General features: G+C 47.4%; 1 protein-coding gene across 1 annotated transcript in view; it reads right to left on the reverse strand.

The window, feature by feature from the left end:
- Positions 1-617: 617 nt before the first annotated feature.
- The window catches only part of CASR (calcium sensing receptor), a 176251-nt gene continuing 160700 nt past the window's right edge, over positions 618-16168 (reverse strand). The window contains exons 6-7 of the mRNA XM_045000924.1: positions 15478-15601; positions 618-3965 (exon numbers count right to left, since the gene is read on the reverse strand). Coding sequence (XP_044856859.1) covers positions 2521-3965; positions 15478-15601 — 1569 coding nt within the window. The 3' untranslated portion in view covers positions 618-2520. The remainder of the gene's footprint in view (positions 3966-15477; positions 15602-16168) is intronic.

Consider the following 16168-nt stretch of genomic DNA (forward strand, 5'->3'; position numbering starts at 1 on the left):
GACTCTGGTAATTCGTAAAGTCTGCAGAAGTGATTCCGCCAGGTGAGTCTCAGTTATGTTTGCCATTTCGCAGATGATCTATTGAACCAAGACATGTCTTTTGGAAACTAGTCTCAGGGTTAGGCTAGAATCCTACTTGTCTTATTCTTTAGCTACTCCTGCCATCTAGTGGCCATTTTCTTTCACTCAGTTAAAGCCAGAGACCAAGATTTTCAAAATTGGGTGCCTGAAATTGGGCTCCTAAATCCATATTTAAGCACCTATATATGTAGCCTGATTTTTAGCAGTGCTGAGTACCTTTGGCTTCAATGGCAGAGCCTACTTTTAAAATTGTTCCACAGTGTGTATTTTTAAGTTTTCTCCCTGCTGTTTAATTGTTTTTATCAAATGTCATTTTAATATGTTGGTCACTTAATTAATTTGTTGCTGTTTTTCTACATATAATCATAAGCTCTGCCTGTCACAGGTGTAGGCACACACAGCAATGAAAAGGTTAATGAATCCCTATCTTGAAAAGGTGTCTCTCCAAGTTCAGATTACCCTTGTGTTCCCCACAATAGTCCTCCTCAGCTAACAGTGCAGATAGTAAAACAAGCCCTTACATGGCAATATCATCTGGAAAGTTTATTTTTCTTGCCCTGGCCAAAAAAAACCCCAAAAACAAAAACAAAAAATGACAACCTAACAACAACAATAGTAACAAAAGAATAATGAGGTTTTAACCAAGGCATTTCCACAAACCTTTGTTTGTCTCTGCTCAAGATAAGTCTAAGGCCAATCTACTCTGCTGCAGTAATCTAGAGCATTTTATAGTATTTTGAAAGAAGATTATAATCGATTCACATAGGCTGATAACTGTTACACACAGGGGGCTAAATTAACTTTAACTCAAGATTGGATGTTTTTCTAAAAGACGTGCTCTAGGAACTATTTTGGGGAAGTTCTAGGAATGGTGTTATGCAGGAGGTCAGACTAGATGATCACAGTGGTCCCTTATGGTCTTGGAATCTATGGCCCCGATGTACCCCATTGTCTCCAGTGTGGCCGTGCATTATTTCTCTGATCCATCCACATGCCACATTTTCACATCAGTGAGTTCATTTAAAACATCCTCAAAGTGGGTGAGAGAGGAATGGGCACATATTATCAAAATTGGAGGCACTTGGGTCAACATTGAGAAGGCCACTGAAGAGTATCTTTAAAGATCTCTTCTGCTCCCCTCTCAACCCTTAAAGCTTCTCTTTCAGATAAAGGAGATATGTCCTGTACCATATACGCCTTCAAGATGGACCAGGATTGAAACGCTTGCTCTGGCTCATCTACCCTATAACCCTCCACCCACCCCAAAGCCTAGCTGCTCCAAAATATTCAGTTGACTATTACCTCTGTGCATGACACAAAACCCCAAAAATATGGCTGCCCGTACGCATTTCCCCATGCTGCACCCAGCCACCTGTCTATGTGTGCCTCTCTAATACTCATTTTTCCTTTGGCTACACCCAAACATACCCACTTCTTAGGGACAGTTTCCCCATCTTGACACGTGTGTGTGAGAGAGAAATTAATACGGCAAAACACAACATAGGCTGTGATGTGAATGTTTAGCCATGCATGTCATATGGGACATTATAGCAAAGACACTTCATTAACCATATAACTACTAGGAACATAATCACTCATTGATACATCTCACTGAGCTCTCACAACATTCTCACTTGGGTGGCAAACTGTCCTCTCTCTCCACCAAAATAGGCAGCCTGGGGGTGACAACATATCTATGGGAACAAACCAACAGGCCACTAGTAACTCGATCTAATGCACTGATGTCTATGAAGAATATTGTCCAGCATTCACTACTGCTCACACTGGCAGCAATGGGAAGCAGGGGTTGGAACATCTTATATAAATAGCAGGGAGCACCGTCTGTCATATTAAATACTTTACATGTTCAGACTGTTGGCTGTACAAAGCATTCAGAATATTTATATATTTATTTGTTTTATTTTTAAAGGACCCCTTTCCCCAAGTCAAACTGGAAGTCCCGTTTTAGTAAAGCTGAGTCCTTTCCTTGGTCTAACATGGTCAGAGATCTCACATGTAGGATACAGAGGGACTATTATACACAATGGGGAAGAGGGGTATTATACATCAGTGTAAAAGCAGAGTAAAATGAAATTGCCTAAATGCCTATAGCCAGCTGAGCTGCATTCTAGCAGGCAAGATTGACAATGGCAAGGCAGTAGGCACAGTTTTACTAAAACCCAGCTGGAGAAAATTTTCACTTGTCCTTTCAAGATGTCCTGATCCCGATTTCTTTAAAACAAACACAATGGGTCCCTAGACGTAGCCTTCTGATAGTCTGTCCTTCTGTGTGTCCTTTGGAGGTGAGGGTCTTTGCTTGTACTAACAATAAGGTGTGGTGGCTACATCTCAGATGTGTCTTTGGTGTCTTTCCCAAAGAAGAAAGCAGGTGAGCTGGTTTCTCTGGGGAACTGTGGTGGATTTTATCATTTTTGTTTGTTAAAAATGTATTGTGTTCTCTATGATGGACCCACCTCCACTACCTATAAAATTCTGGGAATTTGCTGTCGGCAGAGGAGGCTCTTCTGGGCTTTGCACCTCTTGTTTGGTTTCTCCCACTCCTGACTCCTGTAAGCTTGACTCTTGTCTTGAAGGTGCCTGGAAACCAGGCTCTACACCTAGCGGTTCGCTGTTCTGTAGGGGAAGCAGGGCCTTGTGCCTCATCAGGCTGTCATCACTGTTTTGGACATCTAGGGAGTTCCTGTGTTTGGCATTCTTGTTGGCCACAGAGTTCTTCTGGGGCTCCTCAAAGCTCAATGACAGGGTGACAGTCCCACTGCCAAAGCTGACTTTTTGCTTGCATCCACGCTTCTGCTGCTGCCGCTCCGTGGAGGTAGGCAGAGGACAGGGGTCTTCATGGTTGCTCTTGCTACTCGTGGAGGATGATGGGGTAGAGCCCGTGGAACCACCTAAACTGTTAGACCTCTTGCGTGACACGTTGCTACGTCTCAGTGTGGCTCTGGCTGCTACTTTGAAGGCATGTGCAGCTGTACTGCAGCGCACTTCCTCAATGGTGTTGCGGGAAGGCTTAAAGAGGATGATGTAGACTTTGTTGAAGAAGATGCAAGCCAACTGCCCAAAGCTGGCAGCCAGGATGGCAATCACCTCCACAGCTGAGACAAACTTGCCATAGGTACTGGCATAGGCAGGTATGAAGGAGATCCAAACAATGAAGAAGATCAGCATGCTGAAGGTGATGAACTTGGCCTCGTTGAAGTTCTCTGGCAGCTTCCGAGATTTGAAAGCGAAGAAGAAGCAGATGGCAGCCAGGAGGCAGGTGTAACCAATCAGGAAGCCCAGAGCCATCAGGGAGCCCTCATGGCAGGTGAGGAAGATGATCTCATCCTCCAACTCATGATTCCGGTAGCTGGAAGGGGGAGCTGTGTAGAGCCAGATCACACAGATGATGATTTGCACAAAAGTACACAAGAAGACCAGAAGGAACTGCAGGTTGAGGCCCCACCATTTGCGATGGAGGCTTGTAGGGATCTTGGCTTCAAAAACCAGCAGGACGCGATTGGTCTTTACCAGGATGCAGGAGATGCAGATGACAAAGCTGATACCAAAGGCTGGCTGCCGCAAACGGCAAGTCCAATCCTGAGGCTGGCCAATGAAGAATAGTGAGCTGGAGAAACAGCAGAGCAGGGAGAACAGGAGGAGGTAGGACAACTCCCGGTTTGTGGCCTTGACAATGGGTGTATTGCGGAATTTGGTGAAGACTCCCAGAACAAAAGAGGTCAGGAAAATTCCCAGCACAGCAAAGAGAGTAAGAGCTATTCCAAAGGGCTCTGTCCAGGACAGGAACTCTATCTGCTTGGGGATGCAGGATGTGTGGTTTTCGTTGGACCAGAAATCTTCAGTGCACTTCTTACAAGCACTCGCATCTGCAAAATAAATAACACTGGATGAACAAATTTGTTAGACTAGAGGGCCACCCAAAATAAAATGGGGCAATGTTTAGCTCCCTTCATCTTAAATACAGAAGCGCTTCCTTTAAGAGATTACAGGTTCTAGCATATAGTGCTCTGAATCAAGAAGGAACATTTGCATGATGGGACATGTAGACTCTCAGGAGCCATAGATCTGTATTAAAGATGAAGGCCATTTATGAGCCACACGATAAAGTTTTGGGGCTGCACTCTGGCTTTTCAGACCAATTCCTTGGCAGAATTTTAGAATGTTTAAGTACTAGCTGGTAGACAGTGCATACTATACTGCTCTCTACTTCTTGCTGTCTTTATCTATCTATCTACCTCACATACCTACTTCCTCCATCATCATGGTGATATCTGAGTCCTTCTGGATGACTTGATAACAAATGATGAAAATCAAACGAATATGCTAGCTTCTTTAGCTGCACTAGGATCCCACTTCATATCCTAGGAAGGTAAATCATGGATGTATTTAAACTGTTCGTTTTAAGCAGACCATCAATGCCCTTAATTCCCCCATATCTTAAAGCCCTCACTTGAGAATGGCAGGGAAAGGGAACCCTGACTAGCTGATGTCTTCTTTATGTTGTTCTAATCATGCACAACACAGTACCCCACAAAAACATACAGAAGAGAAATTGGGGTGTCCACCAGGTGTGTCCAGGCCTTTCAGTATGCCCCTGTGTAAAACACATGGAATCTAGATGTGTGATTATGTCTCCCTCTAATGGCTGGCACTTCACTCAAAGGGGACTTGTGGTTTTGGTGCTGAAGATCTCTGTGGATGACCTGTGGTGGGATGTTCATTATAAGTTTAGAACCTATACCTCAGCCATCAGCGCCACTGTGCTGTGAGCAGACAAATCATTCTGAGTACTGATCTGCAAATAACTCTATCAGCTGTCCCACACCCTTTTGTTTTCAGAGCTTTCTATCTGAGTACTTATTACAGCCACAACACATGGCTCTTAAACTGGAATGAGGCATTCGACTGATATTAATAATGCTCCGCTAATGAGGGCAGAATATTCTGAACTCTCTTTCTGGAAAAGAGGTGACATCATGGGCCATGGCGTGCCCAAAGGACTCTTCTATGGTCATTGTTGGAGAAGGTTATTCTTTAAATCTGCTTAAAAATAACAATAGCCATTAAAATACTGAAAAACAATAAATAAATAAATTAAATAAACCAAGGTTCTCCAGAATCTGTTAACAAATGCTCCTCTGTGATATCTCTCTCCTAATGTTTAGTTGGTCTTTTGTAAATTGTTCATGTGAGAAAATGTGAAGAGAGAAAAAAGACCACTGTTACTATAGAACAGAACATGTAATTTAGGTATTTCATTAACATTAATTCAGTCAAAAGTATAGTAATTATTATATACTATTTTATAGCCTTTTCATCTCACTGGCCTTTGCAAACTGTACACTACTTCACATACCATTGAAATGCAGCCACCTATCAGAACCTGGGACCATGGGGTTTCTGGGTGCTGACACTTCCACATCACCATTGAAGCTTAAGCAGGGTTTCTGCTGAAAAGCCCTAGCTAGACACTGCAGGAAGTACCTCCCAGCAGCCCCTGAGTGGCAGCCCCCTGAATCCCTCTGATTGGCTCTTGCTGGTATATAAACCAAGAAGCCAGCCTGGGGAGCTGTCTGAGAAATGACATAAACAGCCTACTTGCTTCCACTCCAGACCTTGCCTTGCTTCTGACCCTGGTTCATTTCCAACTCAGTTGTTTGTAACCTGGTGCCTGACCCTGACTTCCTGGTATCCTGACCCAGCTTGAGCCTGACTCTGCCTCTCATCTCAACTGCAACTTGGTAACTGAACAGTGCACACAGCCCAGCTCAGACCCCTTTGGTTCCCCACTCCATCCAACTGCTCCATAGATGATGGAAGGGGCAGGCTGCCCTCCGACCGCGGCTCCCTGAAGGACTGGGACTTGCAGGACCAAGTCATCTGCCTACAGGCAGAGAACCTCATGCTGCAGGCCCAAGTGAGGTAGCTCGCTGCCGAAGCACAGAGCCTATGTGAGCAGCTAGCACACTCACAGGGAGAAGCAGCTACACTATGGGCCTGAATCGGCTCCCACAGTGCCACTGCCTGAATGGCTTGGTGGGGACTGCCGGAAATTCTGGGGGTTGCTGTACCAATGCAGGCTGCTCCTCCTGCTCTGTCCCAGTACATACCCCACCCACAAACAAAGGTGGGGCTAGTAGTCAGCCTTCTTACCAGCAAAATGCTCGCTTGGACGTCCCCATTGGAGCAGAACAGCCTAGTGCTCTCAAACTGTGATGCCTTCCAGAAAGCCTTCTTGACCTTTTTTGAGGACCCACATTGGATCTGCTCCACTGAGGCTGCCCTCTGGAAGCTTCGCCAGGGGAAAGGGCTGGTCATCTCCTATGCTGCACATTTCCAACGGCTTGCAGCTGATGTCAAGTGGAATGGAGCAGCCCAACTATACCAAGTCTGTTGGAGACTCAGTGAGATGTAAAAGATGAGCTAGCTCACATTGAAAGCCCCACTTGCCTAGAGGTTTTTCTTGATCTTACCCTGTGCATCAACTCTCAGTTGCATAAGGGGAGGGAAGAAAGCAGGGGAGCCTAATTCCCCCATGCAAGAGGGTTACTCGCCCTGTGCAGTAACTGAGGTTCTTCGAGTTGTGTGTCCCTATGGATGCTCCATTGTAGGTGCAACAGCACCCTGTGCCTGGGATCATAGATCTTCACCAGCAGTGCCCATCGGACCGCACATGTGCCCTTTCCCTCTCTCCTGCTGTGTGCGGGATGCGTATATATAGTGCTGTGCAGTCCGATCGCCCCAGTTCCTTCTCTGCCACAGAGTTTACGTTTTCGGCTCCGAAGCAGAGGGGAGGAAGGCAGGTAGTAGAGCACCCATAAGGACATACATCTCGAAGAACCTCCGTTACTGCACAGGGTGAGTACAGGGCCGGTGCAAGGATGTTTCGCGCCCTAGGTGAAACATCCACCTTGTGCTCCCTGCCCTGAAGCGCCCCCCCGTGGCAGCCCCCCCGCCCCAGCTCATCCCTGCTCTGCGCACAAGCACGAGCACCCCGAGCACGCCGTCGCTGCTTCACTTCTCCCGCCTCCCAGGCTTGTGGCGCCTAAGCTGATTGGAGCCGCAAGCCTGGGAGGCGGGAGAAGTGAAGCAGCCACGGTGTGCTCAGGGAGGAGGCGGGGCAGGGGTGACTTGGGACGGGGAGTTCCCCTGCGTGCCGCCCTCCCATCCTTACTTGCTGCAGGTGGCCCTCCCTGCGCTCCCCTGCCCCAGCTCCCTCCGCCTAAATGCCGGCAGCGACTGGGGCGGCCGAAAATCCGGCCGCCGCAGTCGCTGCTGAAGAAAATGGAGCCCCTCCCGAGTCCCAGCACCCTAGGCCTAAATGGTTGCACCGGCCCTGGGTGAGTAACAACTTCTTTGAGTGATGTCCCTGTGGGTGCTCCACTGGAGGTGACTAGAAAGTAATGCCCCTTGTTGGAAGGCTGGGGCTTTGAAGTGACATGTACTGCTGAGGAGAGGACAGCATCTCCAAGGAGAGTGTCCACTGCCTAATAGCATAGTGCCGGGTGAAAATGTCTGTCGATGCCCATATGGCTGCCTTATAAATGTAATCAGTGGGGACATTATTAAGAATAGCAAACGTGTGGAATGTGTTCTGATTGAGGAAGGAATTTGTCTATCATAGAGTTTGTAAGATAAACGTATACACTGGGAGATCCATTTAGAGAGGCATTGTTTAGATATAGCTGTGCCTCTGGATCTTTTGGTGGTGGAGAGGAATAATCATGGCAATTTCCAGAAGGAGTTATTCCTATCCAAGTAGATGACTACTGTGCGCCTCCCATCTAGGGTGTGTAGAGCTACCTCCTGTTGATTACTGTGAGGCTTCAGGAAAAAGCAAGGGAGCTGTATCGGTTGACTGAGATGAAAAATTGTTGGGACCTTAGGTAAAAATCTTAGGTGTGGGCATAGTGTTTACTTTGTCTTTATAAAACACTGTGTATGGTGGATATGCCATGAGGGGCGTGATTTTGCCCACCTGTCTAGCAGAGGTGACGGCGGCAAGAAAGACTGTGTTCATTGATAGGTGTTGTAGCGGGGTGTCACCCGCTGTGGCCTTAAAGGGCTTAAAACAGGGCTGGGGAGGGCTGTGGCTGGGAGCAAGCAGTTCCCAAGCTGATTGGGGGAAACAAGCTCAGATGTGGCCACGCCCCAATCAGGACTCAGCTGGCCCTTATAAGAGGGCAGTGGGCCAGAAGCAGAGACACTCTCTCTCTAGCCTGTTGAGAGGGAGGGACCTTGCTGCTGGGAGCGTACCAAGGTACCTGAGCTGGAGCAGGGTTGGGGAAAGGCCCAGGTAGCTGGGGAGCTCTGGCCTGGAAACCCCCAGGCTGTGGCCTAGTGGAAGGCCAAATAGGTACTGGGGTTGCAGGGAGCAGCCCAAAAGGGGTAGGCAGAGGCAGCAGGTCCATACCCCCTGGCCTGTGATGAGTAGCTTATACTGCAGTCTGACCCAGGAAGCGGGGGCTAGTTGGGGACTGGCAGTAGCCTACAACTGAGGCGAGGCGGGGAAAGTGGGTGGGGGTTTCCAGGGGAGGAGAGACCCAGAAACTGAGGGGTGTACTGCCAGGGAGCAGCACCCCAGATAAAAGGGCACCGGGTCCAGGAGGGACACAGGGGCCAGAGAAAGCAGGACACCGGCCTGCAGAGGGCGCTCCGATGACTGGAGAGCTAATTCCCTGAGGCAACCAGCAGGAGGCGCTGCAGGGGTGAGTCGCTGCACAGTTACAGTGTTTGTAAGAACAGGTTGCCACTGGTTCAAATGGCGGCTTTCAGGGAACGTAGGATTAGGCTGGGGTCACATGCTGGGATTGGGTCTCATATATGGGGATAGAGATTTTGAATACGCCTCAAGAAGCGCTTTGTGAGTGGGTGTCTGAAGACAGAGAGGACATAAATAGGGGAGTGAAGGGTAGTGATTGCTGCCAAGTGTACTCTAATAGAGCTATTGGCCAATCCTGACTATTTCAGGTGGAGAATGTAGGCAAGAATAAGGGGCAACGGAGCATGTGCTGCATCAACCCAGTGTGAGGCACTCCAGCACTGAAATCTAGTTCATTTGTGAATGTAAGTTCGTCTGGTCATCCCACGCCTGCTATTCAAAAGTTTGGCTGCATCTGAGTGGGTTATTTCTGGACCCTGGGACCACGGAGGAGCCAGGATTTGAGGTGGAGCATCTATGGATTGGGATGGAGATGCATCTTGTGAAAGGAGCCACAGTATTAGGTGGAGAGAGATCGCTTGGCATACCATCATGCGTAGAAGGTAAGTATAACAGACCTATCATGGCCATGTTGGAGCTATTAGTATGATAGGAGCTCAGTCCTCCTATATTTTGCAAAGTGCTCAGAATAGGAGGGAAAAAGGAGGGAAAACATAAGGGAGCGGTGCATCCCAGGTTATGAGGAACACATCCCCCAGTGCCATAGTTCCTGCACACGGGCTGCCTCAGTCCCCAGAGCTGGGAAACGGTGCCGAGGGCTGAAGGTCTGCGCAGACAGGGTCTTTAGACTGTTTCTTTGAGTCAGTACCAGAGGTACTTGGACAAGCCCTGGACCTGTGTCCCCTGTCGGATGAGGTTGAAGCCACCGACCTAGCTGGGGATGGTATCCTGGCAGACTGCGCCTCAAGAGTGTGAGGAAGAGGAAGCCCGTTTCTTGTCAATTACAGGATGACTTACTTTTCCAAGTGTGTGGAGAGTGGGGGTCAGCTGATGACCTGGCAGAGCACGAGGGCCTCTGTGGGAAAGAGTCCAGGCCCAGGTTCATTGCTGCATGTAGCGATTTCTTCATGAGGAGAAATTTCAATCTAATGTCCCTTTCTTTCCTGGCTCTGGGTTTCAGGCCAAGGCAATGGGAACATAGTTGAGGGATGTGTCCCTCTCCTGACAGTGGATACATTGCAGGTGGCCGTCCATTATCGAGAAGATGGTCCCACACGAATCACACCTCTTAAACCTGGAAAAGCTGTGCATAAGAGTGAAGGGAAAAGGCTTCCTGGTTGGCAAGGGTGGGAAACGGGGGAAAACAGAAACCTAAGCTATGAGAAGAACTGTAAAGATAAACAATTTTTTTTAGATAGAAGGAAAAAGAAGAAGAGGAAAGTACTAATTACACTATCAGGTAAGGCACCATCTATGAGGGACTAGAAGAAGTGGGTTCTGCTAGCAGATTCCGTCCCAGACTAAAGATGTTAGAGAAGGAACTGGGGGGCCTTCAGACCAGACAGCCCCATATATATGTCCTGCGTGCAGTGCAAAAGAGGGGACATGCCCATGCGTGGCCCGATGGGCACTGCTGATGAAGATCTCCAAACCCAGGCGCAGGGGGTGCTGGCGCATCTACAGTAAAGCAGCCATAGGGACATCACTTGAAGAAGAACTGCCTGCTACACCAAAGCCTGTCGACCTGAGTCCTGAAATGATGCAGGTTTGCCTGGGTTGCAGACACCTGACCTTGGAGGAGAAAGAATGTCAATGGCAGCTGAAACTCTGTACTGTGGGGTGCCAGGACATGCCCTCGCCTCCTGTCCAGCTGGAAAGAGCTTGGAAAATGGACCAGTCCAAGTCCAGTGGGGGGGGAGGTACAGCTTGGCCGTTACCAGAGCTCCATGCTCTAGAACTACCTTCACCCCTCAAGTAGAACCTGACCCAGGAACCATGGGGTTTCCCTGCATTTCTAATTGCTGATGAGGTTGTGAGTCTTCAGGCAGGTGCAGCAGATCCCACCACAACTGGTGATGATAGATGCCACTGTCAACTTTATAGGCACTAAGGTAGCCCAAATCATCCAGATCCCTCTTTGGCCAAAACCTACACCAGACCTGGCAGAAATGGTTGATGGGTCGCCTCTGCTGTCAGGACTGGTGACCCAAGAGACTGTTTCCTGAGAGGCCATAGGGGAAGGGCACCAGGAAATAATATGCTTTCTTCCCAATAATTCTTGGCATTCTTTGGTTGTAGCGACATGGCCTGTGTATATCCTGGTGGTGGAGGAACATTCACTTCTCCTCTAAATATTGCCAGAAAGTTTGCCTCCAACAAATCAACAACCCCCCAGGTGACCTGCAACCAGGGCCTCAGGATCAGATAAGACCCTCGGAAGCGAGACCCTGGATGGCAGGGGCTAACCCAGAAAGATGCAACTCCAGACCAGAACCTCAGCTTCCCGTACAGATACCAAGACTACCTGGGTCTGGTGGGAAAGAAAAACATGGATTCATTACCCCCACATAGGGACTACAACTGTCCAACAGACTTAAAACCCAGGGCAAAGGTGCCCTGTGGATGGATATACACCATGCCTGAACCCAGAAATGGAGGTACTATGCATGTATATACAGGACAATCTCGTAAAGGGCTTCATTCAGAGATCTACCTCTTGAGCAGGGGCACCAGTCCTCTTTGTGCAAGAAAAGAATGGATCACTGCACCTCTGCATAGATTATCATGCATTGAATCAGCTGACTATTTGTAACCGGTACCCCCTGCCCCTCATCCTGGAATTGCTGGATCGCCTGATGACTCACCTAGGTTTTGGGGGGCATATAATCTAGAGCACACAAGGCCTGGGGACGAATGGAAGACGGCTTTTTGTACCTGATGTGGGCACTTTGAATACTCAGTAATGCTGTTTGGCTTAACCAGTGCCTTCACATTTCAACAGTTCGTAAACAATATGTTCAGGGACATCTTGGACTGTATATAATCACCTATCCTGATGATATACTGGAGTTTTCTGAGAATTCTGTGCAGCACTGTCTGGTCTGTCCTGGATAGACTATGGAGGCATGGTTTCTATGCCAAACTAGAGAAGTGCACCTTTGACCAGACCACGCTTGAAGTTTTATGTTCCCTAGTCTCCCCGGAGGGTACTCAGATGGAAGCCATGCACAACTGGACAGCACCCCCAGCTCCTCTGAGAACTTCAGTGCTTCCTGGACTTTGGCAAATTTTTATAGGTGACTCATCGCCAACTTCTCAGAACAAATAACCCCCTGACCTCCCTCCTTCCTTAAGCCATTTGGTTCACTTGGTCACCTGAAGCCCAGCTCACTTTTGACCAGTTTAAGATCGCGTTCACCACAGCCCTGATTTTGGCATACTCTGACCCAATTTTCCTGTTAATAATGGAAGTGGATGTGTCCAACATGACCATCGGGACAGTACTCTTGCAGAGAGTTGGACCCCAGTCAGTTCTGCTACCTTGTGCATTCTGCTCTCAAAAACTCAACCCCGCAGAGATGAACTATGGAATACTGGACAAGGAGCTCATTGCAATCAAAACTGCATTTGAAGAATGGTGTCACCATCTTGAGGGAGCTTGGCACACAGTACAGGTTTTTACTGACCAGAAGAACTGGGAGTACCTCTGCAAGGCCCAAGCTTTGAATCAGAGGCAGTTAAAGTGGGCTTTGTTCTTCTGAGTTCGAGTTTATTACCTACTGCCTAGGAAACCAAAATGGGAGAGCCAGTGCTCTATTGCAGAAGGGGAGATACTACCAGGAAAACAAGGAACTTACTTCTGAGACCCCCCCACCTCCTCAAGATTAGTAATGTTGTCAATGTCACAATTCAGCAAGACCTGCTCGCCTTTATCAATTCTGCCTTGAAAGAAGACTCACTTGCCCAAAGAACAGAGTCTACGCCATTGTGGGCTAAGAGACAGTGTTCCTTGAGGGATGGGATAACATACTTTGAGTGCATATATGTCCCTCTGGGGTGCCCCTGACTGGAGGTGCTATGACCATGCCACAGTGCTCCATTGGTGGGTCACTTTGGCCACCTAAATATCTCCTGCATGGTTGCCCATTTTTTATGGTGGTCCCGCATTCGGGCCAAAGTCTGGGCTTTTGTGGACTCCTGCACATGCTGTACATGTACCAGGATGTTTTGAACGGAAGCCCTCAGTATCCTAGTACCCCTGGAGACTCCAACTAGGCCTTGTCTGGCCATCAGCCTAGACTTCTCTGTGGAGCTCCCAGGGTCTGGTGGCTGCACAGCAGCCTTACCGTCTGACTAAAATGGCCAACTTCATCCCTGCAATCACCTGCCTTTTGCCAAGACTACTGCTTATCTCCTGAAGTAGAATGTGGTTTGTCTCCATAGACTTGCAGACCACATAGTTTCAAACAGGCCCATACATGTTTCCCTTCTGAAGCTCTATACTGAGAACTTCTTCCTTGACTGAACCACACCACTGCCTCCACCAGTCAAAATGAGTAAAAAGTGCATGTAACCTCAATTTCCAATGGACATGTGGCCACCTGGTGGATTGGGAAGTCTACAGCCCTGAGGGGCACACTTGGACACTTCCCACATCCACACCTTTGACCTGGTGGGGGAATGCCACAGGATTCATCACAACTAGCCTGGCCTGGCACCACCTTGAAGGAGGATAGTGTAAGAACCTGTGGGATTAGAACCTGGGATTCTGGGCTACTGAAGCTTCTGCATCACCACTGGAAATGTAGGTTGGGTTTCTGCTGGAGGACACTCTGAAGCTAGACATTACAGGAAGTACCTCCCAGCAGGGCCTGAGTGGTGGCTCCCTGCAGTCCACTGATTGGCTCATGCTGGTATATAAGCCAGAAAGCCAGCACGAGGAGCTGTCTGAGCAACAACACAGACTGTCTGCTTGCTTTCACTCCAGACCTTGCCTTGCTGTGGATCCTAGACTCCGGCTTCTGACCCTGGTTCATCTCTGACTTTGCTGTTGTAACCTGGTACCTGACCCTGGCTTCCTGGTATCCTGACCCAGCTTGACCCTGACTCCACCACTTGCCTCCCACCTGCAACTTGGAGCCTGACCCTGTTCAACTGTGATTCTACCAATTGTCTCCTGACCACAACGTGGTAACACATGGGCCACCTACGGCCTGGTCCAGACACCACCTCTGGGGTGAAGAGCAGCAATTGTTTAACCGTGTATAGCAACATGGTAAAACTGTTAAGCACAGGAAATGAAAAAAAGTAACATATCCAACTGAAATAGAAGAAATTTAGAAAGGCAGAATAAAATCACCGCTTTAGAATTTTACCAGGGCAGCAGAAACCGTTCCTTAAATCTTGAGAAAAGTGCCAGAGGATCTTTACTTCAGATCTTTACAGAGGTCAGGACCTCTGTTTTCTATCTAATTCAAAATAAGCTATTACATGCATATTGATTTAATTTCTTATAGTATTTGAATCAAGAAACGTATTAAAGAATTAATATTAAATAATGGTAATTCATGTGTGATATGCTAAGAATGTGATTCACACACATGGTAGCACATTTTAAATACTACTGCAGCCTGGACTATGACACATGATCCTGGTAAGGGCAAGGAAATGGCTGCACTTTGGAGTGTAGCGTGGTTTTGGATGTAGAAATTTGCTGACACAATAATTTGGTTTCATTATCTGGGATGTGCCCAACCCTGAGGCATCAGTCTGACTGAGACATTGGAAATTCAAAAATTTCCAATTTGCTCTAAAACTGTTATTACATTTTCCCTCCAGAGTGGAACTGTATGGTTTAATCAAACTCTCACTTCAATAGGAGTTGATTTGTGCCCCCAGGTCATATCAATCTGCTTTATTTCCTGCAGAAACTGTGGTAGCCAATTCAATTAAGGGAAATGTTCATCTGTGCAGTGTGAATACAGGGGTGTCTGATTACAATGGATTCTGCTACAGAATGGACTTTATTTCCTGATAAAATGGGGACTATATAAACATATAAAAAGGTGGATGCAGATTGGAATTGAATCATGGAGCATTTCACCTATCGGTTGTTGGGGGACCAAAAGTTATTGCCATGGTGTAGTAGGAACACTGATGTCAGATTCCTGGGTACTGTTTGTGGCTCTTCCACAGGCTTCCTGTGTGCCCTTGAGCAAATCTTTTCCCATCTCTTTTCCTTAGGAAACCTAACTGTGCAATAGGGGATAAGACTGACATGGCTCTGAGGGGGCTGAGATCAGGTTTTTTTTAGCAGAGGTTAGGAAACGAATGAGCCACGAAAACTGAACTCTCCTCTGCCCTTTAGAGAGGGTCCCAATGAAGTCTATTGGCAGCGCCTTGAGGCAATTTGAACTAGGGAGGCTGCTGCATGTGCTGTACCTATTTTGGGGATGATTGAGAGGTTCATTCTTCAGGTCGTGAATCTGGCAGCTGTTACTAGCACAAATTCACTTAAAAAAGGAACTAATCATTCTTCATGCATCTTTCCTATGTGATATTCTCTCAGAGGACTTTCCAAGTTCTCTGTTGCTTCAGCTCAGCATTATTCTAACAGACTAGAACAGTGGCTGGGAATTAATTGCACTTACAAATACGATCCATTAGTGGGGGCTCACAGGAATCTTTGCAAACCACACATGCTTTTTCCGTATTACCTGTTTCATCACTGTATTCCCCGTCAGAGCAGTTCACGCATTGAAAGCAACAGGTGGGCTCTCCCTCAATGATACCTTTTCTGGTACCTGGGAGGCAATCCGTGCTGCAGTTAGAGACTGGCACCTGCAAGACAAAGAGTAGTCTGGTTAAACATGCAAATGCATGATCCAGAACCTTGATGGGGAAGGGGCTCATACATAGGGTGACCAGACAGCAAGTGTGAAAAATCAGGACAGGGAGTTGGGGGTAATAGGAGCCTATATAAGACAAAGCCCCAAATATCAGGACTGTCCCTATAAAATCGGGACATTGGGTCACCTTACTCATACACATTCTACCCTGGTGAGAAATTACAAAATGTGCTAAAATCAGACACTATGGCGATGAGCACAGTATAAAATTCTGGAGAGATATCCATCCTGAAGGTTGGTTGGTCTCTCAATATTTTCCAATTTTCTAACCCAAAAAATGTTGCAGCCAACACAGGGGAATTCTATATTAGACCTTGTCCTAACAGATAAATAAGAACTGACCACAGAAGTAAAAGATGATGGTAGCTTAGGTAAAAGTGATCATGACTTGATCACATTTATATTGTGCAAGCAGAATAAACTCTAGACCATATATATATATACATACACTTGTTGCTTTAAGGGCCGATTTCACAAAGCTGAAAACAATTATGAGCAA

The sequence above is a fragment of the Mauremys mutica genome, chromosome 1 (assembly GCF_020497125.1).
Source record: "Mauremys mutica isolate MM-2020 ecotype Southern chromosome 1, ASM2049712v1, whole genome shotgun sequence".
In the NCBI taxonomy this organism is placed as follows: Eukaryota; Metazoa; Chordata; order Testudines; family Geoemydidae; genus Mauremys; species Mauremys mutica.